Source organism: Xyrauchen texanus, chromosome 31 (assembly GCF_025860055.1).
Source record: "Xyrauchen texanus isolate HMW12.3.18 chromosome 31, RBS_HiC_50CHRs, whole genome shotgun sequence".
NCBI lineage: Eukaryota > Metazoa > Chordata > Actinopteri > Cypriniformes > Catostomidae > Xyrauchen > Xyrauchen texanus.
The window spans coordinates 27,105,163-27,130,375 of NC_068306.1; the positions used below are offsets into that span (position 1 = coordinate 27,105,163).

Genomic DNA, 25,213 nt, shown 5'->3' on the forward strand with positions numbered 1-25,213 from the left:
CTTTAATGTTACTAACATTAATACCGAATGTAAAGGAATGTAATAAATATTTGGACCATATTGTTCAGTGGCTGGATGCTCCCTGGATGCCTGGAACTAACAGACATTTATGTGTTTAGCTTTGCTAAAAAACAACCACAAATGGATTCATGAACCTTTGCGATGAAGTGAGAGTATTTTCAAAGTATTACTTTATGGGCTCTAAAAGTGACTATAGATTGCCCCTATAAAATTGAATGAAGCTGCAGAAGTCGTTTACATTTACCACACTTTTATCTAAAAGCAACTTACAAATGAGGAACAAAACAAGAACTTAGTCATACAAAAGACAACAATATCTGCAGTATTGCACTGCCAAGTTCTCAGAGTAGCTGGAGTAGTATAGAAGCTAGTGTAAATGAAAGACACAAGTGTATATATATATTTTTAATACAAATTTTATATAAAAAAAAAATTAAGATTTTATTTATAGGAGTGGTGGTGGTGTAGTGGGCTACAGCACATAACTGGTAATCAGAAGGTCACTGGTTCGATCCCCACAGCCACCATCATTGTGTCTTTGAGCAAGGCACTTAACTCCAGGTTGCTCCGGGGGGATTGTCCCTGTAATAAGTGCACTGTAAGTCGGTTGGATAAAAGTATCTGCCAAATGCATAAATGTAAATGTATATAATGTATATAATTACCTTGTCTGCAAGTCATATGCCATAGCAACTCATAATGAAATAACTGCAAATAATGTATTAAGCATTACATTAATAATGTAATAAAATGTTCATAATGTAATAATTCTCAAAATGTAATATATACATTGTAAAAAAACAACAAAAAAAGAAAACATCTATCCATTTATATATATATATATATATATATATATATATATATATATATATATCACACACACACACACACACACACACACACACACACACACACACACACACATCCACCCATATATACACACACATACAAAAAGCCAGAAGTTTTACACCTTAGCCAAATACATTTAAACACAGTTTGAATCACAATTTCTGACATTTCATCATAGAAAACATTCCCTGTCTTAGGTCAGTTAGATCACTACTTTGTTTTAAGTGAAATATCCATTTATATATATTTGATGTTATTTGTGAAAATGTGTCTCATTTAAATGATCCAGTAATGCTTTCCCCAGTTTATTTTAATTTTTTCACATATCTTTTTTGTTCCATTTTAGCTAGACTCTGAAAGCATGCATGAGTCGGAAATGATTCAGGTCCAGACATGCGCAGTAGTGTTCTAATTCCTTTGTTATTGTTAACGTCCTTGAAATGGTCTATAGAGTGTTTGTAGATGGTTACTTGGGTGTTCAGGGTGATTGCCAGGTGTTGGCCAAAGTAAAAAGGGTCTATGATATTTTGACATTTAAATTGGAGGGACCCGAGCCATATATTGGTCTATGGTATTTTGAAAAAAACATGTTTTATCATACGTCAAGCAAAAACTACAAGTCTGATCGCTTATGAAAAACACAATAGCACATCTCTCTTTAACAAGCAGCATTTGAGGTATAATTCTCATCCGCAGCATTAACAGCTGCTAAAAATGTCAATGTATCATTCTAAGGTCAGGATGTGTCTCTTTCAGTATGGACCCAAGCATACACTATAAATAAACATTGACTTACAGTGCACACTATTTTTGCTTCTGTAATCCTGCAACCAGAAGTGACAATGCCAACTAGTGTTTGCTGCTCTCTAGGCAGTCACTGTGGGTATATTTTGTGAGATGTACCCATAAATTGTACAGATCGGAATTCTGACTCATTCTGAGGCAGTTCATTAGCAGTTCGGAGTGACTGGTCCCGTGGGTTGTTTTTGACAAATAAATTACATCCTGCTAACAGAATTCGATGCAAACAGACACCATTAAACATTAGCCACTTAATCCCATGATTCAGTCATCACATCCCGCCTTTTGTTATACACAGAGAAACAGTAATCAATTAGTATTTTAGAGCAAGAACTAGGATTCATAGTTTGCTGTTAAAACAAACTTGTGTATTTAAAGCTGCATTCAGCTCCATCTTGAATACAGTAATCAACACTGTCTCCTGACAAATTCTACATTAATCCACCTCCAAATATACACCAGCTGAACTGGTCTGGACTGATATAAAATAATGTCTGAGAGAGACCAAACCATAAACATACAGCATTTAGCTTACCAGAAAAAGACATGGTCAAACAATACCAGTGAATGAAAACATCACATGAAATTCATTTAAATTGCAAATGAGCTCTTGGAGATGCAGTCATTGGGACTTAATATTCAGAGTTGTTTTATCATCTGATTTCCAGAGCACACACACTGGGGAGCGATCTGTGACATTAGGGTTGAACATTGTTATTTCAGATTCAAAATAAAGCCCCTTTATGCTACAATTCAAATTTTTTTGTCTCACATTGCGATCAAACATAATTGCACGAAAAACAGCTTTCTGTATTAAATACAATTGATAGCCCAATAATTGTTTACTGAAACATCAATGATGTCATTAATAAGGCTGTTACATTAGATGTGTGTGTGGGGGGTGGGGGTGCTGGAGATGCAGTTCCAATTCAGACCAAAATGATCACACTGGCTGTCGATATGTTGATACCTAATTTTCGAGTACCCTGACATCTACCCCATTCTGCAGAGTTACAGTCAAGTGGCATCTCCCATCAGAAATTTTTCATTAGTTCATGTACATTTACCTTTTCCTGTGGTGCAACATAATGACTGCTGGCTCAGCAGCATCACATTATTGTACTACATCACGCATTACATAGACAACTTAAAACAATATGCTTTAAAACTCGCTTTTGTCACCCTTCTGTGGACATTTCACCCAGAAACTGAAGCTCACATGCTCTTTATGTTCAAATACCACTTCCTGCTTTGGCCACTTGATGTTTGGCATTCTACACCTTAGGTGTCAATTTCTCCAAACAGTGTTCCCCAGTGTGGGAAATTTTACATATTGTGGTGTATGGATTTCCTGGAACTGAATCCCCTACAAAAGAGCTGTCTAAACTTCTTATATTGCTGTAGATGTTTGCATTTATTGCATTCTACACATCAAAACAGTGTTTTCATCTTAAGCATTGAATTTATTTTTTTGTATGTTGATTGAGTTTTGTCAGTGCAGAGCCAGGAACAAGGGCAAAAAACTGTTATGAATTGTTTTTTAAAGAATTGAAATTTTGTAATTGCACTTAATTTGCACTGTAATTGCACTTAACACACTGAAAACTGTTGTCTAGTTGTGCACATTGTATACATTTCAAGGTTTCAATAAATGTTTACCATTTTATTATTACTGTAGCATGTATTACTCTTGTCATTTTGTGTGTTAAAGTTGTTTTAATGACCAAGATATCGGTGTAAATTTCCAACCCAATTGGGTTAATTTTAACCCAGCCGTGCAGTCATTTTTAACCAATAGATGGGTTCAACAAATTAACCCAACATGCTGGGTCAAAACAACCCAGCGCTGGGTTTGTCCATATTTGAGGTTTTGGTTGCCAAAATAACCCAAATTGTGTTGTTTTTAACACTGCATTTTTTAGAGTGTATGAAGCTCGAGTCTGTTGTAGGATACTGTGGCAGCAGTGCAACACTATTTTAGCATAGAACTGTCTACTAAAACGTAACAGAAATTACACACTTCACCTTCAAAAGAATCATAGCTAAAAGAAACTGGTCTTGAACTCCAAAACAGTAAGTCGAATACAATCAAATAACATTTCCAATCAACAATAAAAAAAAAATTTGGTTAATTAGCTCAATTGAAATTTCTCCCATTCATGTGTATATGAGTGACCCACCTCATCCTTATGTCTCCGGAAATAGTCGGAGGGATGGAACATTCCCATAGTCACATGACACAATTTAGCCCCTCGTCTTTGTAATCCCGGAACATTTTTCTTCTTGGAGCCCAGGGTCCAGATTAGATCCTAAGCGGTTTAAGGCATCTCAGCATTGCAGAGGTAGATTGGTAGGCGATCAGGAGATTTAGAGTAAAGAAAGCTTCCGGGTACCCCTCTCGCTCTGTGTGATGTAACTGCAACTTTGACCAAGCGCAGGCTGCAATCAGACCTTTCCCACCCAAAGCTGGTTTTGTTATGCATCACTCTCACACGGCACACGAAAACAGGTTATGACTCTGAAATTAGTCTGAATAACAATTTGGCTAATCCAGAATGCATAAGACGGCTCTCTAGCTAAAATTCAGTATGTTGGTTATTGGAGAGCTAGCATTCCATTCATAATATTATTTGAGAGTAGGGCTGCAACGAACGATTATTTTGATAATCGACTAATCTAAAGATTATTTGACTATTTTGCCATTATTGCAACGATTAATCATTAGCTCTTAACCAATTATTCAGCTTGTGTCCCGACTTAAAAGGTTGTATTAAATGTGCTTACCAACAATAAAGAGGAAATCTTTTAAAAATACCTCTAAATGACATTCCCTGAATTAAAGGGGGGAAAAATACTTTATAAGTTTATTTCAGTAAAGAAATTCACTGCATATATTTGTTTTCCATTTAAAAATGGCTAAAAATCCTTAACAAGATAGGTTTAATTGAGAAGCAGCATATAATATATTTAGACTTGCTTTAAGAGAATGTATCTTAAATATACTGGAAGTGTATTTTGTATATACACACACACACACACACACACACACACACACACACACACACCGTGTATTTTTTACTTGGTTATACTTCTGTGAGTAAAGACAAATATATTTATATTCAAGATCCATTTTCTAAAAGCAAGTATAAATATCTTATATGCTGCTTCTCACTTGAATGCATCTTTTTAAGGATTTTTAGATATTTTAAAAATATTTGTATTTTTAATATTATATTCAACAAAAATGTTTTTTTCAGAGGCCTGGTTCAGACTGCCACTAAAAATCAGATTTTATGCATATCCAGATTGCATCCAGATGAGTTCTTTATAGTCTGGACAGCAAAAAACCTCAATTGATTTTTCTGTATCTGATTCGAACCACATCGGGTGGGGGTTTCAAATGTGATTGAAATCTGATTTTTTCAGATGAGTCTTATTCCGGATGCTCTGGCTGGTCTTTTGTGTCACTCTTAATGCGACACACAACGATGATGTCTGCGATCGGTGACTGCAGCACAGAACATCACAATATTTACCAGTCTCCTTCGCCTAGTTTTTCTTGTGCAATGGAGGAGTTCTGCACCGCGACTGGACAGGGTGCTTATTTGGAGAGCGAGATGATGCACCTCCATTTTTCCCGCATCTGTTTTGAAAGCATCGTCACATGGGTACGCCTATGTCATTACCAAGCAGATAGGTTGGTGATGTCTGAAGCGCAAATCTGATTTGATAATTTGCAATTAATAGTGCAGACAGTCTGCCTGAAAAGATCTGATTTGAGGAGAGAAAAAAAAAAACTGATTTGCCTGCAGTCTGAACATAGCCAGAGTGTGCATCAGTCAGATGCAGTTTCAGTCTCTCCCCCTCAGATCGGGACAGTCGCACAACGTAGATTTTAACATGATCTCATGTTACATTAAATTAGATAAAAAGACTATTCAACAACGGAAATTGTCGACAATTTGTTTATTGACGACGTTGTCGATAACGTCGACTAATCATTTCAGCCCTGTTTGAGAGCTATGGCTCATTTTAAATAATATCTTAATTGACCCTTTGCTAAGCTCCTCCCCCCTTGTTTATGGTCGTTATTGTTTATTGTTCACTCTGACCAGCTCTGCAGAAATCACCATAGGAATGAAGGGATATTGCAGTGAATGGCACAGTTTTGGTGAAAATATTATCATAAACATAATGGATATTCTTTTTGTACAAGAAATTGCTAAATTACACAGTAATTTGATTGAAAACTGCGAATCAGAATTGAGGAAAATTATCGTCACTGTCACATAAAAAGAGAAGAGTCATTTGATGGTGATTATACACCTGTTAACAGCAGCATTTGTGAACAGAACTGCTAATAACATCTCATAACACAATGCAGTGAACTCTATTTACTATTGCATTTATGTATTATTTCATGTCATAGTAAATAAATATTAAAGGGATAGTTCACTGAAATATTAAAATTCTCATCATTTACTCACCCTTATGCCATCCCAGATGTGTATGACTTGCCTTCACCTGCCGAGCACAAATGAAGACTTTGATGAATGTCTCCGCTCTTGTAGTCCAGACAATGCAAGTGAAAGGGTGTCAAAAGGAAGTGAGTAAAGGATGAGAGAATTTTCACTTTTGGGTGAACTATAACTTTAATTTACCTTGGAGCAAATGTAGGTGTTCTCGATGCTGAATATGCTCATTTATGTATGAGAAATGACACAGTTCAATCCATAGCATGCTCTTCTCAAGATTAAAAAAAAACAAAAAACACTACGCTCTCTAGGTACCTCGTGTCACTATTACAAGTGACCCGGCAACAATGCATTTCAAATGATTGATCATTTTGAATAATTATGCCATTATGGCCTGTGGTCAATCATGGTTTGTAACAACCGTACACAGCCTTTTGCAAGCAGGTCAAAAGAGTCAGAAACTATTATGGCAAGATTGGTAGAAAATCTCTGAATAGTAATAATACAAAGTCTGCATTTTCCCACTTTTCAAAAGAATGGCAAATAGACATAGCAAACATACAGGCGCATAGTGAACATACAGACACACAAACACTTGAGGTTGTATATTCATTCATTGGGAGAGGTTACAGTAACTTACTCACCTTAAACCCATTAAATAATCTGTGCTGTGAATGACAGCGATACTAATAAGGATTATTGCTGCAATGTAATTCCTCGGTATCAGCTAAAAAATAACTGATGCCTTTAGAAGAGCACGATTAATTAATTTGTGAACATCATCAACTGCTGTTCACTCACCACAAATAAAGCATCATACAAATCATTTCTCCACCCCGTCACTACATCTGGCTATTCAACTACGCCAACTTTTTGTACAAGAGAGCGACAGCAATGAAAACTGTCTGTGTGAGTGTGTACAGGAATATGTAAAGCAGTAGAGCTGGGCGATATGATGCTATATATCATGGCGGCCTTATAAAAATGTCAAGCGATAGAGATTTATCGTGTAGTGATGTAAATGTCCATGTGCGCAGCACGAGCGTATTTATCAGTGGGCATGCTTCATGTGAGAATGAAACCAGGCTTGAGCGGGGAATGAGTTGCAGACAGTAAAATTTGCACTGGTTTAACGCCAGATTCACTAGAGGAATTATGCAGATCAGACGATGGCGCAGACAAACCCACAAACTAGTTACTGATTCTTTTGCAATTCTGAATTTGTGGGCAGAATCGGAGCACTCTATAGCAGCAGTCCAATGTGTTCTGACACACTCTGCCAGGACAGTGTCACTACGATCCAAACAACTGGATCATCTCTTTAACACGGAGAGATGCACTTGACTACACCGCACATCTGTACTCTTCCATCATGATGAATATTGCTGATATGATCAATAGAAGTCAAGAAAATTAAGGGGAGATTATTGTTAAAACAGGTGCGACATCTGTGGTGTAGGGTCACAAAAGCTGACACGGATTAGAAAAATTTAATCCGCAAACTGCGCCACGTGACGATAATCACTTGTGGTAAAACAAACAGTTTTACTGCCTCAAAATGAAGCAAATTAAAGAATTTTATGAAAGCAAAAAGATACGTTCTGTATTAATTTCATAATTTGTATTGCAATAAGTGTTTAAATATATTTTACATTAATTTTCTGCAAGACGTGTTGTTTTCGTTGTGTATTATATTTTTACTAAAATGATGTAATATTTTCTTTGTTGCTTTGAAAAGATCAAAACGTTTCTTGAGGAAAGTTTATAATAATATTGGTCAACAAAATACACCAAAATGTGGCATAATGTGAAATTGAGTAATATGGTATGGTTGATTTAAAACCTTAGTATTTATTTTAATTTTAACGGTTTGTAAAATTCTAAATAAGGAGAAAAAAGATCTTCCAAAAATAGGCATGAAAATATGGTTATTTATTATGTTAACCAATTTTTATTGGTTTTCCAGAAAAGAAAATTACTATATCACAATATATGTATCGTTATTGTGATATAACATTTCTCATATCGTGACATAAGATTTTGGTCATATCGCCCACCCCTATGAAGCAGTACATTAATAAGAGGTGGAGTGTAATCCGCTCTTGGACAGATGGCCCAGAACAGTGAGGTAATGCACAGAATAGAAGGTGTGTGTCTATGAGTTGGGAATGAGCCAGTGTCACACTAGCATGTCACACGGTGGGCGGCAGAGACAGAATGTTCTGGAAGTGTTCTACTCACTTTACTTACACTTCAAATTTCCTCTTTTCTACAAATGTAGCCAACATATTGTCAGGGTCATGGCCTTGTGGTTAGTGCATGTTGTCAAGCACATTGTTGCTCATGCAAGCAATTCAATTCCTTCTGGTCCCCCCAATCACAATCACTCTCTCCTCTCTATACTGTCCTGTTGATAAGTGACTGAACAAAAGGGCGATAAATATGTAAATAAAACCAACAAATGTATTATTGCCATAGCACAGATCCTATGAAAAATGTATGCCTTATGCTAATGAACTAACCAAGCAAACAAAAAACAACAACAACCAATTAACAAAATAAAAACCAAGCAACAAACCAAACACATAACCAAGCAAACTAATGAATTATTCATCCAAGTATCTAGCTAACCAACGAGCAAGGAAGCCTACAAACCTGACTCAGTTACACCAGTTCTGTCTGGAGAAATGGGCCAATATTCCAGCAACTTATTGTGAGAAGTTTGTGGAACGCTACCCAAAACGTTTGACCCAAGTTAAACAATTTAAAGGCAATGCTACCAAATATGTGTATGTAAACTTCTGACCCACTGGGAATGTGGTGAAAGGAATAAAAGCTGAAATAAATAATTCTCTCTACTATTATTCTGACGTTTCACATTTTAAAATAAAGTAGTGATCCTAAATAACCTAAGACAGGGAATGTTTTTGATGATTAAATGTCAGAAATTGTGAAAATTAGTTTAAATGTATTTGGCTAATGTGTGTGTAAACTTCTGACTTCAACTATAACTAACAAGCTATTCATCCAAGTAACTAACCACCTCAAAATGTGTTTTCCAGTTCTGTAAATCAAGGGATTGTGAAAATTTTAAATGTCATTAAAATAGACACATCAAATAAAGAAACTAGATTTGTGCAAAACATTGATTAAAAAAAAAACCCCATCAGTACTTTTCTGACCTTTAGGCACCATGTAACGTGCTGTTTAACATGCGCTTTGGGTATATTCATTGCCATACTGCACAACCACATAAACAACCACAACACATTTGCGACATCATAACATTTGCACTCTCATAGGAACTGAAAAATAGCTAGCTAATCAAACACCAACTAAGAGACCCGATAAGCCTAAAATAACCATTTAGCCTAAAACCATTATCATTAATGCAGACATGCAATCCCAATACAGAGTGTGATTTTCCTACAAAGAAATGTAGTTATGCTGCAACCAGATGCACTAAAACCTAACCTGTGCAAACTAGATGCTGGGTAAAAACAATCCTTTACTAGCAATCACTTCCCATCTTTTAAAATAAATCACACATATCATCTAGGTAACACTTAGAAACACAGAATGATGCGATTTTGAAAGCATAAGAGGATTTTAACTCTTCTGCAATGTTTTGCAACACTTATTGCACAAGCTCATTAACAGGATGTAGATACCAGAGTAAAAAACCTCAAGGTACTCAATGTTCTTATCTCACACGAACACAAATGCATATTAGAGAGAAAGAGAACCTGATAGAGGACACAACATCACAAACATGTAAGCCAGTACAGTCATGAGCGTCGTGCCTTTAGCCGTTTTTACATGACCCTGGATCGCTCTGCATTAGTATCAAGTGCTGGGGTGAGAAGCTAGGCCACTGTGAACACATCATGGAGACAAACCCAACAGCCTATTGATGAATTAAAAGAAAAGAGTAGTCACAAAAAAAAATAAAAAATTATATATATTTGATGCACTTATATCTGTTTGGAATGCTTTGTAGAATGGCACTTTTCGTACAAATGTCTCCTTAAGATGATTCGCTTATGTTTTCCTCTTTTGTAAGTCGCTTTGGATAAAAGCATCTGCCAAATGAATAAATGTAATTGAATAGAAAACATAAGTGTAAGTGGTCCATGTTTAAGTCATGGACAGTTCAGGAAGTCTTCTTGAATGCATATCAACCAGTGGACATTCTAAGGGATTCTCACACCTGAGTGCTTGCATCCATCTGCTCCATTTTTTTTTTTTTGTAAACACACGCTAGATGGATGCCTTTGTTGCGGCAAAATGACAAACACTTTTCCATGCAAAATGTAACATTTTAGCAAAAAGGAAATTTGTCAAAATAAAATAAAGACTTTAAATTGGTAATGCATCATTTGAGAACAGATTTTCAAAAGCTATGACCAGTTGTGCAGTCCAACAAATCAGCTATGTTTCCATCCAAGTTGCTAATGTAAATTATGTGGAAAAAAACAATGTGCGAACAAAGCAGAGTTTCCACGGATGTTCAAAAGGATGAAAGTCACTTCCGGAGAAATTGTAGCCAATGTGAATGTTTTTTTCTTTTATTATAAAATACTGGTGATTTAGATCACGCAGACAAAACACTCAATTACTTTTGTCTTATGTTTAGGAGCGACAGCGTGTCACACACTTCTGAAAACGCGATATGGGTGTGTTCAACCATCCTTATGACTACATCATGTGGATCTTTAAGATAGATTGATTCCATCTGCACCGCAAGACTTCATGACAACAGTTGCACCCTCTCATTTGTCTCTAGTGACGAGCGTGACAGAACAACAGTGATGTGGACAACAGCTCTGATCTTTCTGTGGTGTAATCTTGAATATTGTTCTCTAGCACCAAACATGCATCATTTCTGCCCTGTCCTGCTGCGCACGAGTTGCCTCTTTTCCCTGCATGTGTGTAGACATGAAGCGCCGCATGAGGTAACGTCAATTCAAAGCACCTTCTAGACCAAAACGTTTTTCACTTCTAAATGTATCTTTATTAATCAGCATGTTATGAGCCTTTAATAATAAACAAATTGATTTCTGTTCTAATTTTGTGAAAATTATTTAGATGTCTGGAATGGATAAGGAAAGACTAAAATGACTAGTTGGTAGACTAGTCTCTCACTTTAATGAAAATATACAAAATGTTTTTTACATTTTTAAATTTTCTCTCGGGACACCCCATAACCCACATTCAGCATCATTCCACAGTCACAAGGGCCTCTATGCCCCATACTTGGGTATCTGAATCTAAAGAAATATAAAAAAAGATTTCATTTTAATGTAAAAATATTCCAACAAATACTGGACTGCTGTATCTATGCTTCAGAACAAACAGATGATCTTTTAACATTCATTTTGAATTGATAAACGGTACAATTGGTAAAAGATCCCACAGAGATTTGTAGAGACTATTTTGACTGTTTAGAATTTATTTTTTCTTCTTTTCTTCCATCAACTTTGAAATAGAATAAAGAAAGTGCAATGTGTAAATGTATATCGTGATAAATATCGAAGAATATGAAAAAGATTATCGTGATAACAATTTTGGCCTTATCGCCCAGCGATTGTTCAAATTAGCATCAATATTGTTGGTTTCCAAACTCTCATTAGTATGTGTACCTTTTGTCTGCAAGCAGTCTAGGACAAACGCTGATCTTGAAAACCTTGCCTCTACTGGCATCACATTTTTGGAGACCTTAAAACTGAGGCTGTCTAGAACAGCCTCATCAATAAAACAAGAGACCCTTTGAAGTTTTTAACAGATTTTACTGACATATTTAAACAACTTGTTTTTGTTTGGAGGTGTAATCTCAAATCAGGCTTTCCATAAATAGGACTGGGAATCAATCTTAAATATTTTTTTTCTGACTCTCAGTGTCTTTAACGGTTATGCATTAATTTGCAGAAATAAAAAAATTCACATTCGGACATTTTATTCAGCTCAGTGACACTGGCTGGAATAGGGCGAACCTTTGTTCTGTGTCCAGCGACATTACACAGACTCAAACATCCCACAAACACAACAGTGATTCTGTTAGGAATTCCTTGTCTTGTTTCACAGTTGCCCTTTGTCTGCCACCTTTGCATTCCTTAGTTTTCACTTTTGTCTTTTGGTTAGCCTTCGTGTTCACTTGTCCTTGTTTAGAACTACACTTCCCAGAATCCACCTGCCATCTTCACTGCCATTTTGTTCATTGTTTTCACCTGTATCTCATTCAGTCATCACTCACTGTGTATTTAAGCCCTGCTTTTTGTTCACCCCTTGTCGTTCGTTAAATGTTGTTGTTAGCCTGGTATGTGTTCCCTGCCCGTATTTTCTAGTTTTATGTTTTATTTCCCCATTGAGGGTTTTTCCTTTGTTCCCGTGTTTTGTGTTTTGCCTGTTTGTTTACTTAATAAAGTTGAACTGCGATTGGATCCGCATCTCCTCGTCTGCTTCGCTGCCTCCATTCGTAACAGAACGAACAACCAAACATGGATCCAGCGGTTCGAAAAGCGAGCTGTCAGCTGCTCAGCCTTAGTCAGGGAAATTGTCTGGTGGAGGACCACATCCGCGATTTCCTCACGATTGCGAGTGCCACCGAATTCCCTGACTCCGACCTGGTGGGGTTTTTCCGGGCGAGCCTGAACAGTGCGCTCAAGGAGCGGTTGCCACAGGCAACGTGCGGCTGGACGCTCCACGCGCTCGTGGAGGAGACTCTGCTGGCCTGCGGTTCACCGTTTACTGTGGGCGTCATCGAGGAGAACCCTGCCACTCCTCCCACAGTGGTAACTCTCCCTTCGCCCGTGGTTCGTCCCTTCACGCCTACCACGGCCAACGAGCCAGCGTTGCCTGCTTCGTCCGCCCGGCGGAGGAGGAGAAGAGGAAAGGCTTCTGCTCCCCAGTCTCCGCCTGCCACGGTCAGCGAGCCAGAGCCCACGCCTGCCCCGGTCTGCGAGCCAGAGCCCACGCCTGCCCCGGTCTGCGAGCCAGAGCCCTCGTCAGCTACGGTCAGCGAGCTAGAGCCAGAGCCTGCCCCGGTCTGCGAGCCAGAGCCCTCGTCAGCTACGGTCAGCGAGCCAGAGCCCTCGTCAGCTACGGTCAGCGAGCCAGAACCCTCGCCTGCCTCGGTCTGCGAGCCAGAGCCCTCGTCAGCCACGGTCAGCGAACCCAAGCCAGCGCATACCACAGTCACCCAGCCAGAGCCTGTCGCCTCAGAGGTCAGTGAGCCAGTACCTGTCGCCTCAGAGGTCAGTGAGCCAGTGCCTGTCGCCTTGGTCGTCCTTGAGCCAGCAGCTGTAGCCTCGACCGTCCCTGAGCCAGCGCCTGTAGCCTCGACCGTCCCTGAGCCAGCGCCTGTAGCCTCGACCGTTCCCGGGCTAATGCCAATAGCCTGGACTGACCAAAAGCCAGCGCCAATGGTCATGCCCGTCCTAGAGCCTGCGCCCCTCGAGCCTCCCGAGCTTCCCAGAGCTCCGCCTCCCGAGCTTTCCAGAGCTCCGCCTTCCGAGCCTCCCGAGCTTTCCAGAGCTCCGCGTTCCGAGCCTCCCAGAGCTCCGCCTCCCGAGCTTTCCAGAGCTCCGCCTCCCGAGCTTTCCAGAGCGCCGCCTCCCGAGCTTTCCAGAGCTCCGCCTCCCGAGCTTCCTGAGCTTTCCAGAGCTCCGCCTCCCGAGCTTTCCAGAGCTCCGCCTCCCGAGCTTTCCAGAGCTCCGCCTCCCGAGCTTCCCAGAGCTCCGCCTCCCGAGCTTCCCAGAGCTCCGCCTTCCGAGCCTCCCGAGCTTTCCAGAGCTCCGCCTCTCAAGCCTCTCGAGCCTCCCAGGGCTCCGCCTCTCGAGTCTTCCAGGGCTCCTCTTGAGCCTTCCAGGGCTCCGCCTCTCAAGTCTCCCGAGCCTCCCAGGGCTCCTCTCGAACCTCCCAGTGCTCCGCCTCTCAAGCCTCTCGAGCCTCCCAGGGCTCCACCCCTCAAGTCTCTTGAGCCTCCCAGGGCTCCTCCCCTCAAGTCTCTTGAGCCTCCCAGGGCTCCGCCTCTCAAGCCTCTCGAGCCTTCCAGGGCTCCGCCTCTCAAGTCTCCCGAGCCACCCAGGGCTCCTCCTCCCAAGTCTCCCGAGCCACCCAGGGCTCCTCCTCCCAAGCCTCCTAGGGCTCCGCCTCCCAGGGCTCCATCTCTCAAGTCTCTCGAGTCTGCCAGGGCTCCTCCTCCCGAGATTCCCAGGGCTCCACCTCTCGAGCCTCCCTCTGCTCTGCCTCCTGAGCCTCCCACGGCTCTGCCCCCTGAGCCTGCCGAGCTTTCCATGGTTCCTCCTCCCTCGGCTCTGCCTCCTAAGCCTCCCACGGCTCCGCCCCCTGAGGCCTCTGAGCCTCCCTCAGCTCCGCCTCCAGAGCCTCCCTCAGCTGAGCCTCCCGAGCCTCCTGCGGCTCCGCCCCCTGAGCCTCCCAAGCTTTCCATGGTTCCTCCTCCCTCGGCTCTGCCTCCTGAGCCTCCCACGGCTCCGCCCCCTGAGGCCTCTGAGCCTCCCTCAGCTCCGCCTCCAGAGCCTCCCTCAGCTGAGCCTCCCTCGGCTCTGCCTCCCAAGCCTCCTGCGGCTCCGCCTCCCGAGCCTCCTACGGCTTCACCGCCAGAGCCTTCCAGGTCACCGCCTTTGTGGCCTCCTCCCAGGCCTCCTGACCCTGTTCCCGTCCTGTGGCCTTCCCCCAGGCCTCCTGACCCGGTCCCTGTCCTGTGGCCTCCTCCCATGCCTCCTGACCCAGTGCCTGTCCTGTGGCCTCCTCCCAGGCCTCCTGACCCTGTTCCCGTCCTGTGGCCTCTTCCAAGACCCCCTGACCCAGTCCCTGTCCTGTGGCCTCCTCCCAGACCTCCTGACCCAGTCCCTGTCCTGTGGCCTCCTCCCAGGCCTCCTGACCCAGTCCCTGTCCTGTGGCCTCCTCCCAGGCCTCCTGACCCTGTTCCCGTCCTGTGGCCTCTTCCCAGGCCCCCTGACCCAGTCCCTGTCCTGTGGCCTCCTCCCAGGCCTCCTGACCCTGTTCCCGTCCTGTGGCCTCCTCCCAGGTTCCCCAAACCTGTCCTTGCCCGGTGGCCAGCTCCCAGACCACCTGAACCTGTCCTTGCCCTTTGTGCCCCCTTGAACTTCCTGCCTGCCATCTGTGCCCCCTTGGACTTCCTGCTTGCCATCTGTGCCCCCTTGGACTTCCTGCCTGCCATCTGTGCCCCCTTGAACTTCCTGTCTACCCTTCGTTGCCCCCTGGACTGCCTGTCTGCCCGTCGTTGCCCCCCTTGGTCTGTCTGCCCACCACAAGCCCCCCCCCAGTCAATGGACATTTTTTGTTTTATGTTGATCGTCTGGAATCCGATCCTTGAGGGGGGGCTATGTTAGGAATTCCTTGTCTTGTTTCACTGTTGCCCTTTGTCTGCCACCTTTGCATTCCTTAGTTTTCACTTTTGTCTTTTGGTTAGCCTTTGTGTTCACTTGTCCTTGTTTAGAACTACACTTCCCAGAATCTGCCATCTTCACTGCCATTTTGTTCATTGTTTTCACCTGTATCTCATTCAGTCATCACTCACTGTGTATTTAAGCCCTGCTTTTTGTTCACCCCTTGTCGTTCGTTGAATGTTGTTGTTAGCCTGGTATGTGTTCCCTGCCCGTGTTTTCTAGTTTTATGTTTTATTTCCCCATTGAGGGTTTTCCCTTTGTTCCCGTGTTTTGTGTTTTGCCTGTTTGTTTACTTAATAAAGTTGAACTGCGATTGGATCCGCATTTCCTCATCTGCTTCGCTGCCTCCATTCGTAACAGATTCTGTATCAATGAACAAGTGATGGAGAAAGGACTTCTTACAAAAACACAGATGAGATTTGTGACAAAAAACAAGTACTTAGCAGCATTTGTAAGGTCGTCTCACACCAAGTCTTAACTATTGACACTTTTCCACTGCTTGTTACAGTTCGACTCGCCTCAACTCTACTCGCTTTACTTTTCTGATCTTGAATTTCCATTGCAGTTTAGAGCCACCTCAATGTGGGTGGGATTATAGGCTGATCGTCATAGTTACTCCACCTCTACTGCCGTGAAATCATATTAAACACGACACAAACTGACCAAAACAATAACACGACCGCTAGATGTTAGCTACTAGCTCATTGTGCTGCATAAAGCAGTTGGTGCACGGTGATTTTACACAAGTGTGACAGTTAAATTGGCCTGGTTGTTTTACAAGCTTCCAGTAGCTGATCAACTAAAGAAAGTGAAGCTTTCAAGCAGAGTATAGAGTTAACATAACAAAACATACCATCCTCCATCGTGAATCAACGCCAGTCCAGGGCACACTCCCTCCCATTGCTCGCCGGTCTAGATAGCATCCATTTGGTCGAACCACTTCCACTTTTCCTTGATAGTTCTGTAGTCACTTAAGTTTGTTTAACTTTTCCCTACACTGTTGGTAGGTCCGGTGGTAGCCATATGCGGCCAACATCTGAGACACTTCCTCAGAGAATTGTTTGTGTCACTCATTGTTAACGAGTGGACCATCTGCACCTCGTTTATGGACCACGGCATGGTTTTGCGCACAGCCATTTCTTTTTTCACAATTCGAAAGACGCGTGAACAAATTATACTGTTATCGCTGTTGCTAACTTTAAAACTAGCGGGTTGAGGTCGTGTGTCGGACGATTCTCCCGAACCAATCGGTGATTTCTTGTCACATTTCGTATTGGTTAGGCTTGCTTGGAACCTCAACAGAGGTGGTACAAAAAAAAAAAGTATCAGGTACCAGGTACTATCCACAGTGTAAAACCCCAAAAAAGAAAGCAGAGTCGAGTTGTACCGTGCAGTGGAAAAGCCCCATAATATCTAAAAGGTACCCACTGTGGTAGGCTAGCTTCTTGGATTTCTCCTGGACAACTTGGCAGTGTCCGCACTAAAAGCAGAAGACACTGGCCATGTTCTGAATGGCATACTACCATACTACTCTTACTATTTCTGCTATACACAGAAGTGTAAGAAGCAGTAAGAGTAGTATGGGTATCATGCCACTGCAAACAAGGCCACTGTCTGCAACACTTTTCATTTGGAGTTCAAAGCAGCGCTTGATGCCTAACATGAATTATGTGTACTCCACTTCAAAAGTGGATAGCCACAGCCCGCCAGCAGATTAATATTGTGGAGAATGAGGGAATAAGAGATTCAATGCACTTTGCAATGAATATGCAAACCTATGGGGACTAGTTCTTTCAATTATAAAACCTCTCATTTAGACTCAGGAAAACGTTTAATGGAACTTGAATTAATGCTATTTTAGTGCATTTCTATCTTTATACTGTGGAAGGCTTTGTTTGGAAAATTATGTTAATAAAGCAACACAATAGTAACACAAGTTACATATTGCGATTTTCTTTCCTTAAAAGAAAATAAATGCATTTTGACAGGTCACATTTCAACGCTTTCAAAATCTTCGATTAATTACGATTAACGAACACTAATACTAGCTTTTAGAAGCGCACTACACACATTTGAAGGTAATTTTATTGACCCCTTTACTATGGAGGTTTCAATTCTATTAAAATGTGTTACCACCAAAGTAATGCATAAAAGCATGTTGAATATGCTGGCCTACAACAGGACAGCACAACTGCAATGTGTTTGCAAAGCTGCCATGTCAGCCTTTACATACTTTCATAAAGTGTATTTCCAGGCTAATTCTAATAACCTGGAGTCAAATCACTTGATAACCATACTGTCCATGTGTTCACCTTAGATTTTCATGCTTTGCGGAAGGTGCCACGCCACGCTAAGGACACTATGTTGCGAAGGAGTTGTATCCATTTTTAGCACATTAAGATTTGCAGATTAGCCATCTGGAGTTTAGAAGTGCAGATTTAGGCACTGGAATAAGACACAGGAAATAACAGTCAAAGTAGTCACCAGAGAGCACAGAGTTACAGAAGGTGAGAAAGACCCTGTTGAATCTCAGTTTATTTAAATCAAAGTAAAAAAAAAAAGTGAAACTTTGACAAAGGTCATAACACATACTGTAGATGGTCAAAATAAGCTTATCTTTGATTTGTAGTGTTTTTTGAAACTAATCTCATAGAATGAACGTAACTGTAACTACATTTTAGCAAAATTACATTTACATGCTGCGTTCTACATTTTGCTGAAATTTCCTAGAAAAATTAACAAGAGGCACTACAACAACTGTACGTTTTATTTACTTTCACACAAATCACGACTACAACAGCTGATTATGATTTTATAAACATGTATTTTTTGCAATTAATCACCTTAAAACCTTGTCCGATTATGACACCATTTCACTTGCTTTAGGCGCCCTCTGCTGGACATTTCACTGGGAAACTGCAGCCAAACGTGTAATTTAGCACGTAATTTCATCTTTGCATAATGTACCACGGTCATTTAATGTTCATGAGACCAGGCTGTTTTTTTTTTTAAGTCTATATATTCTTGTCAACACTATAAATCGACACTGCACACATTTTTGTATCTGAAAGGCAGATTACTTTTTTAATTAAAAAAGGAACACCGCTTGACCTGCAAACCTTTATCATTAATAATACAGTAACAACTTTCCTCCTACTCTTCTTTGTCAACAATATTGCCCTTTTTGTCTTGAGCCAAACAAAAGCTCAGCTTTTAAAGTGCACCTTTCTGTAACAGTGAGTAAAACTGGGAGGTGAGATGGATTCTTGAGTAGATAAAATATTTTTGAGTATTGAGTATTTATTTTTGTTGGAGAAGACGAGGTAACAGTGTCTCTCACTTTTGAATCACTGCCAATTCGATCTCATTAAATCAACACTGAAGCTGGGTCATGCTTTAAATTAAGCACAGAATTTCTACTGCACTATTACATAAAACACTGATGTATACATAATGTCCAACTGTGTACAAATTATTTCCAAGGCTCAAGTTAAAATTAAACGATCTACATATTATTATATAATTTGCCCTGGAATCAAATAAGTGGAAGGTATTTTCTTGATTTTAGTTGTAGGAAGGCACACAAATATTGCCTAATTTAGTCAAAGAATATGATTTAAGCTCCCCTATTTCTAATAAAAGCCTTTATAGATCTCCATTTCCACCTCTGAATTCATTAGGACCACTGGATTAATTTAGTAGCAATACTCCGAGAACTGTGCTTCAACGGACTGAAATGTGAGCTGTGTTAATGCAAAACTGCAAGTGAATTAGAAACCCTTTTTTTTAAATGGCTAAAATTTGGTGATTAGTGGTTGCTTTTCAGCTATGGTGGCTAAGGTCAAATACCTAATGAAAACAAACATATTACAGACAAAAACAGAAGCAAACATGATTGTTCAAGAAGACTAAGAACCAGGGAGAATCAGGTAAATTGGTCCACATTTAGACATAAATTGAGTCACAAAATGTGACCCAATTTACCTGAATGCCCCATACTCCCTTAATTTTCCCAGAAGGCCATGTTCAATATTCAGAAAGTAAAAAAATAGGGAAAGCCCTATGTACATAATGAGCGAGAACAAAAAAAAAAAATGGTCCAATTTAAAAATTTTGTAAACGGACATTCTCACAGAGAGCTACTGGTATCATACCAACATCTTGCAAACTGAAGACAGTCATGCTCCGGAAAGATATTTGCAGCGAAAAAAAAAAAAGAAAATAAAATCTCATTGAACATCCTCCGACCTTCTTATACTTCCTTTTCCTGGTACTGACTGTGCATAATTCTTATGCATACACTACTACTTGGAGATGACGTCATTTTGACATTAGACAAAGTCATATTAACTAAGAGCAATTTTTGATAGAAAGCCAGGTGGTGGAATGATCTAAAGTTTGAACCAGGCAAGTTTAGAACATTTAGGAAATGTGTATTACTTTATTTTTTTCTAATATTTAGGACATCTCATTGATTAGATCTAATTACATCAAGCCTATTATTAAAAATAAATTTTGACAGCTGTGGTCAAAATGAACTACCCTTATATGGAAAAGAGCTTCATAGAGATTCTGTTTCTGTTGTGTTTTATGGAAGAAAAAAAAAACAGCAGCACACAGGTTTGGAAAGACATGAAGGCAAAAATTTTAAACTTATTTAAAATTCTGGCTGAATTATTTCTTTAGCATAGATTCTGAAGTAGTATTCTACACTCAAAACATATTTTAGCCTATGTTTGAGATTTTTTTTTTTTAAGCATTTCAATTTAATAAAATTATCAAATTGTTTTGTTTTTTGCCCTTTTTCTCCCAATTAGGTAGGTCCTCATGGTGGAGCGGTTACTCGCCTCAATCCGGGTTGTGGAGGACATGTCACATGTCTTCGAAGACAGTCAATCCATGCATCTTATCACGTGGCTCGTTGTGCATGACACCGCAGAGACTCACAGCACGGGAAGCTCATGCTACTCTCCGCGATCCACACACAATGTGGCCCATTGAGAGAGAGAACCCCTAATCTCGACCACGAGGAGGTTACCCCATGTGACTCTACCCTCCCTAGCAACCGGGCCAATTTGATCGCATAGGAGACCTAGCTGGAGTCACTCCGCATGCCCTGGATTCTAACTCGCGACTCTAGGTGTGGTAGTCAATGCTGGTAGTCAGCCCCCCCCCAATCAAATAGTTCAATTTGTAGGAAAATAAATTCATTAAAAATAACATTTTCTTAAAGCTTAATTCAAATGTCATTTTTTTTTATGACATTGAAATCTAATTATATTGAGCGTACTAAATTACCACTTTAACTTAGTACATTAAAAACAATAATGAAAGAGCAAGTGTCTACTGGAAAGAGGATTCTCTAAAGCTTTGGGTCTCCTGGACACTAATAAGGTGGTGATGGGGGGTCCCACCTCCAACATGCAGAAACAGTTTCCATGGCAAAATCTCAACATAAGCTCTTGGCAATTACTATTGGTCCCTTTGAGTATAATCAGTTGCCAACAGCTATTTTTTACACCCTTTTTCAAATGCTCTACAGAAAATGTTATAATGGCTCTGCTCAATAAATAAAAGTAAAAGGATTAAAATATGAGGTTAAGTAAGATTAACTGGCAGAGGTTACATACAAGCATGAGGAAAGCAATCGCGGTTTTATATGATCAAATGATGTGAAAAGCTCACCGTTAGCCATTCTAAATACAAAAAAAATAAAAAAGAGCAAAGTCTTGTTTTGTCTTCAAAGCAAGATGAATGACAGCGAAGAGAACAGCAAAAGTATTACAAATATTGACAGATCAAGAAGAAAAGGACTGAGATGTAAACTGACAAAATTATACAGCATTCATCAGAGCTGAGGTTAGAGTCTCTTGATGACTCAAAGCAACCCAATGAAATGCACAGGTTTGTTGATCTGTGTGGGCAGGATTTTTCAGATGTTCACAGATGCCTGACAGGAAGGCTTTTGAAGTAAAACATAGCAAACAGGTAAAATTATATAACTGTTTATGAACATGCTGGTTGATTGGGCTAGAAACAAGATGAACTGCACAACTATATTTGTTAGGGCACATTAGAAATTCTCCACTCAGCAAGAAACAAGGCCCTCTTCCCTCTCACCCAGTGCATATCAGGATTTATTTTTGTCTTTTCTCCCCAATTTGGAATGCCCAATTCCCAATGCGCTCGAAGTCCTCGTCGTGGTGGTGTAGCGACTCGCCTCAACCCAGGTGGCGGAGGACGAATCTCAGTTGCCTCCACGTCTGAGACATCAATCCGCGCATCTTTTCACGTGGCTTGTTGAGTGTGTTAACGCAGAGACGTAGCGCGTGTGGAGGCTTTGCGCGATTTTCCGCAGCATCCACGCACAACTCACCACGTGTGTATAATGATAACCGAACGTGACTCTACCCACCCCAGCAACCGGGCCAATTGGTTGCTTAGGAAGCCTGACTGGAGTCACTCAGCATGCCCTGGATTCGAACTTGCTACTCCAGGGGCCAGTTTCACCAGCTATACATAAATTAAAATGAGATAAGTTGTGGTGTAAATGGGCACCATGTCAAATTTTTGCACTACTAAATATTTGAGCATTGCACCATGAAACTTGGGTAGGACATAACTCATACGTATAAACTAAATATTTATGGAAGATTTTTTTAATACTTTACGGTATTATTTATTCACACACACATTATATATTTATATATTTTAGATCCAGTTCCTTTATGTTATTTACACAGGGCAAATATACATATATTACATATTGTATTTTAAGGGGATATAATTTATTACAACTGACAGTTACGTGAGCAATGTTTGAACATCAAGCTTAACAAGATCAAACTGAAATTCTTTTTAGCACTTCTGTGTACAAATATCAAGACTGCTTATTGGATCAATACAAGTAAACATCATATTATGTGACTACGCATTACTTTACGGAGAGCTTACAATCTACTAGTTAAGTCTTGCCTTAAGAACAGGGGCCGGTTGCATAAAACTGTTTTAGACTAGTCTTACTAGTTAGTCGTCTAAAATGTTGGTCTTAATTTTTTCAGTCAGTTGCATAAAAACTTAGATCAGTCTAATTAAAGACCAAAATGTAAGACAGCACACCTCAGGCTAACTTTTGTTTACATTCCATTTTGCCAATGAAAATAACTGTCAGCTGAGCCAGTGGGGGGCTGAAAGGGGCTTGAGTTGAGACTTGGTTGAAGACTTTAACTTCAAAAATGGTAACAAAATGTTGTGTTTTTAATTATTTGGGTTAAATCACAAAATGTGTTCATTAAAATACATTTTGAAGCATTGTAGTCCTCTAATAAGCAAATATTCTCAGCGAATAAATTTTTTTATTGAGCGTCCACTGTCGGCCATTTTTTTTAAGCTGTCCAGTGTCTTAATTTTAAATTTCAAGACTGACACGGAAGCAACTGAGATTCATCCTCCGCCACCCGGAATGAGGGGAGTCACTATGCCAACAGGAGGACCTAGAGCTCATTTGGGCATTCTAAATTGGGGAGAAAAGTAAAAAAAAAAAAAAAAAGGATTGACATTTTTTGAAAATTTTGGGGCATTTTGGTCCATGTGTATGCTTTGAGGTCATCCATATGCTAGTGCTCTCTTAAAGCAAAATTCAATTCAGATTTATGCAGAAAACATTTACAGTCTCTCTTCCAGGGAAACGGACCAAACTATTGATGACTCTGCACTACACAGATGTTTGTCCAATCAAACACTCTAGAATGAGAATGTCCCTCCCCCTAATAGCCCATGCATCATTTCTCTAAATGCTAGAGGCTGCAAGTTCAGACTGATCAATTTCCCATTATCCAGAATTGGCTGGGAATGGACATAGGGTTATTGTCAAGAAACCTGCCAAGAAAATGTCCTGGTCATATATAACCTCAAATCAATACATAAAATAAAAAAATAAAAAAAGTTGGCAACATTTAGGACCATTTAGGTTTTTTATTTTTTAAGTGCGACATTTTCAGGACACTTAAGCACATATTACCGCCAGGTAAAATTAACATTATTACCATAACACATCAGGATGTTTTAATTTGACTATTCTGTGTTTTCTAATGATCCTCTTTACCAAAACACATAATTGTATTAATTACAGTAAAAAAAAAATAAATAAAAAAAAAAAGTGCTGTGCAACAACTTTGGGGAGTGCAATTGCGATGTATAAAATTTTCAAAAGTAATATTTTTTTTTTTTTAATTTTAAGTAAAATAGAACCAGGACTTTTGCTTGAGTGGCTTTGTGAGAACAACACAATGATGCTTAAATTAAATCTTGCAATAAATTAAAAGTTTTAAATTATACAAAAATGAAATATTCGGTGGCAGAGTTTATATGTAGCCTCTTCAAGAAGATCCATGAGATGTGAATGTTGTATAAGCCTTTACACAGGCCTTTAAAAACAGTAATGGAAGGGCTTATTTGCCACCTGTTACCTAACCATACTTAAGACTGCAAGGCTGAACAATCTGAGGCTAATTTGAGTTGATCCTTGGGAACTGACACATTGTCTGCCATGTATTTATTTCAATTACCAACTACCTCTGATAACTTCAATTTCATCAGTATGATTATTAAGGATTTATAATACTAATAAAGATATACCGAGCAAAATGAGTGCATTGGGATAACAACAAGACTGAGATGTTTATGGTAGGCAAAGCCTGCAGCTTGAGAAACACACTGGCTGACTCATGAGCATTTTCTACATTATGTAACTGTTTGATGACGAATCTCTCTTTATCTTTCTTATTAAGATCTACAATATGCCTCGTTTTGAAGTGGACAATTGTTCATAAACAAGATGATCTGTGACGTTGATACAAACGCAATCAATTCAATAGCTATCAATAATCGCCGCGGGCTCGCTCATTGCACGACATATTCCGAAACCTTCCGAGTGTGTCTCGATCCACTCGGCCACTTACTTTCAGTGATCTTCTGCAATCCCAGCACATCCTCGGCGCTGATCGTTTTGTTCGCGAGCAATTCCTCCTCTGTGGTGATGGGGACCCCGACGTCTGTCATGTTACAGCCCTTCTTGACTTTCATGGCCTCGGTTAAATCGGGCTTTGAGTTTGCTTGGCTGCCGCGGATGCTGTGACTGTTGTTGCCGTTACCGGTGTCTCCGCCGCTGCAACTACTGGGATTAACGCCGCCGGACTTCTTAGCGCTCGATGGGTCCTGGCTGTTGCCTGTGCTGGTACAAGAATAGCTCATTATCCGTTCCTCCTCCTTCCCCCTGCTCCCCCGGTCTAGCAGACACAAAACAGTAACCCTCCCACACCCGAAAGGCTGATCAGGTTGCCCGCTTTAGAGTTTTTTTTTTTTTTTAATCCTCCTGTTCTCCGCTCAGCGTCGGTGTGTACACTCGATTCTGAATCGCTCTCGCGCGCTCCAGCTGAGGGATGAACCACTGTACGTCAGAGGGGAGGTGGCCTGCCGTTCACTGGGTGCGCGGCGAAAACAGGCACCAGTTGATGACACCCTTCTTTCTGATATACAAAGGCGGTTGTCCTCGAAGGAAATTATTTACGATTAATTATGTCGTCAAGCTTGGATTGAATTGGCCATTCTAGCGAACAGTGTGTGCCAGGGTTATTT

General features: G+C 40.4%; 2 protein-coding genes across 3 annotated transcripts in view; both read right to left on the reverse strand.

Annotated features, from left to right (window-relative positions):
* The window catches only part of LOC127625367 (protein unc-119 homolog A-like), a 37,212-nt gene extending 12,229 nt beyond the window's left edge, over positions 1 to 24,983 (reverse strand). Inside the window, exon 1 of one of the 2 annotated variants that reach the window (XM_052100627.1) lies at positions 24,538 to 24,983. In XM_052100627.1, the coding sequence (XP_051956587.1) occupies positions 24,538 to 24,829 (292 nt within the window). In that variant the 5' untranslated portion in view covers positions 24,830 to 24,983. Of the gene's footprint in view, positions 1 to 507; positions 751 to 24,537 lie in introns of those variants that run through there. The other variant, XM_052100628.1, reaches the window with a different exon arrangement.
* LOC127625366 (putative per-hexamer repeat protein 5) lies at positions 11,865 to 13,885 on the reverse strand. The gene is made up of 2 exons (XM_052100626.1): positions 13,386 to 13,885; positions 11,865 to 13,355 (listed from the first exon to the last, which is right to left on the reverse strand). Exons 1-2 carry the CDS (start codon positions 13,573 to 13,575, stop codon positions 12,691 to 12,693), a joined length of 855 nt encoding a protein of 284 aa, XP_051956586.1. The 5' UTR covers positions 13,576 to 13,885; the 3' UTR covers positions 11,865 to 12,690.
* Positions 24,984 to 25,213: the final 230 nt, after the last annotated feature.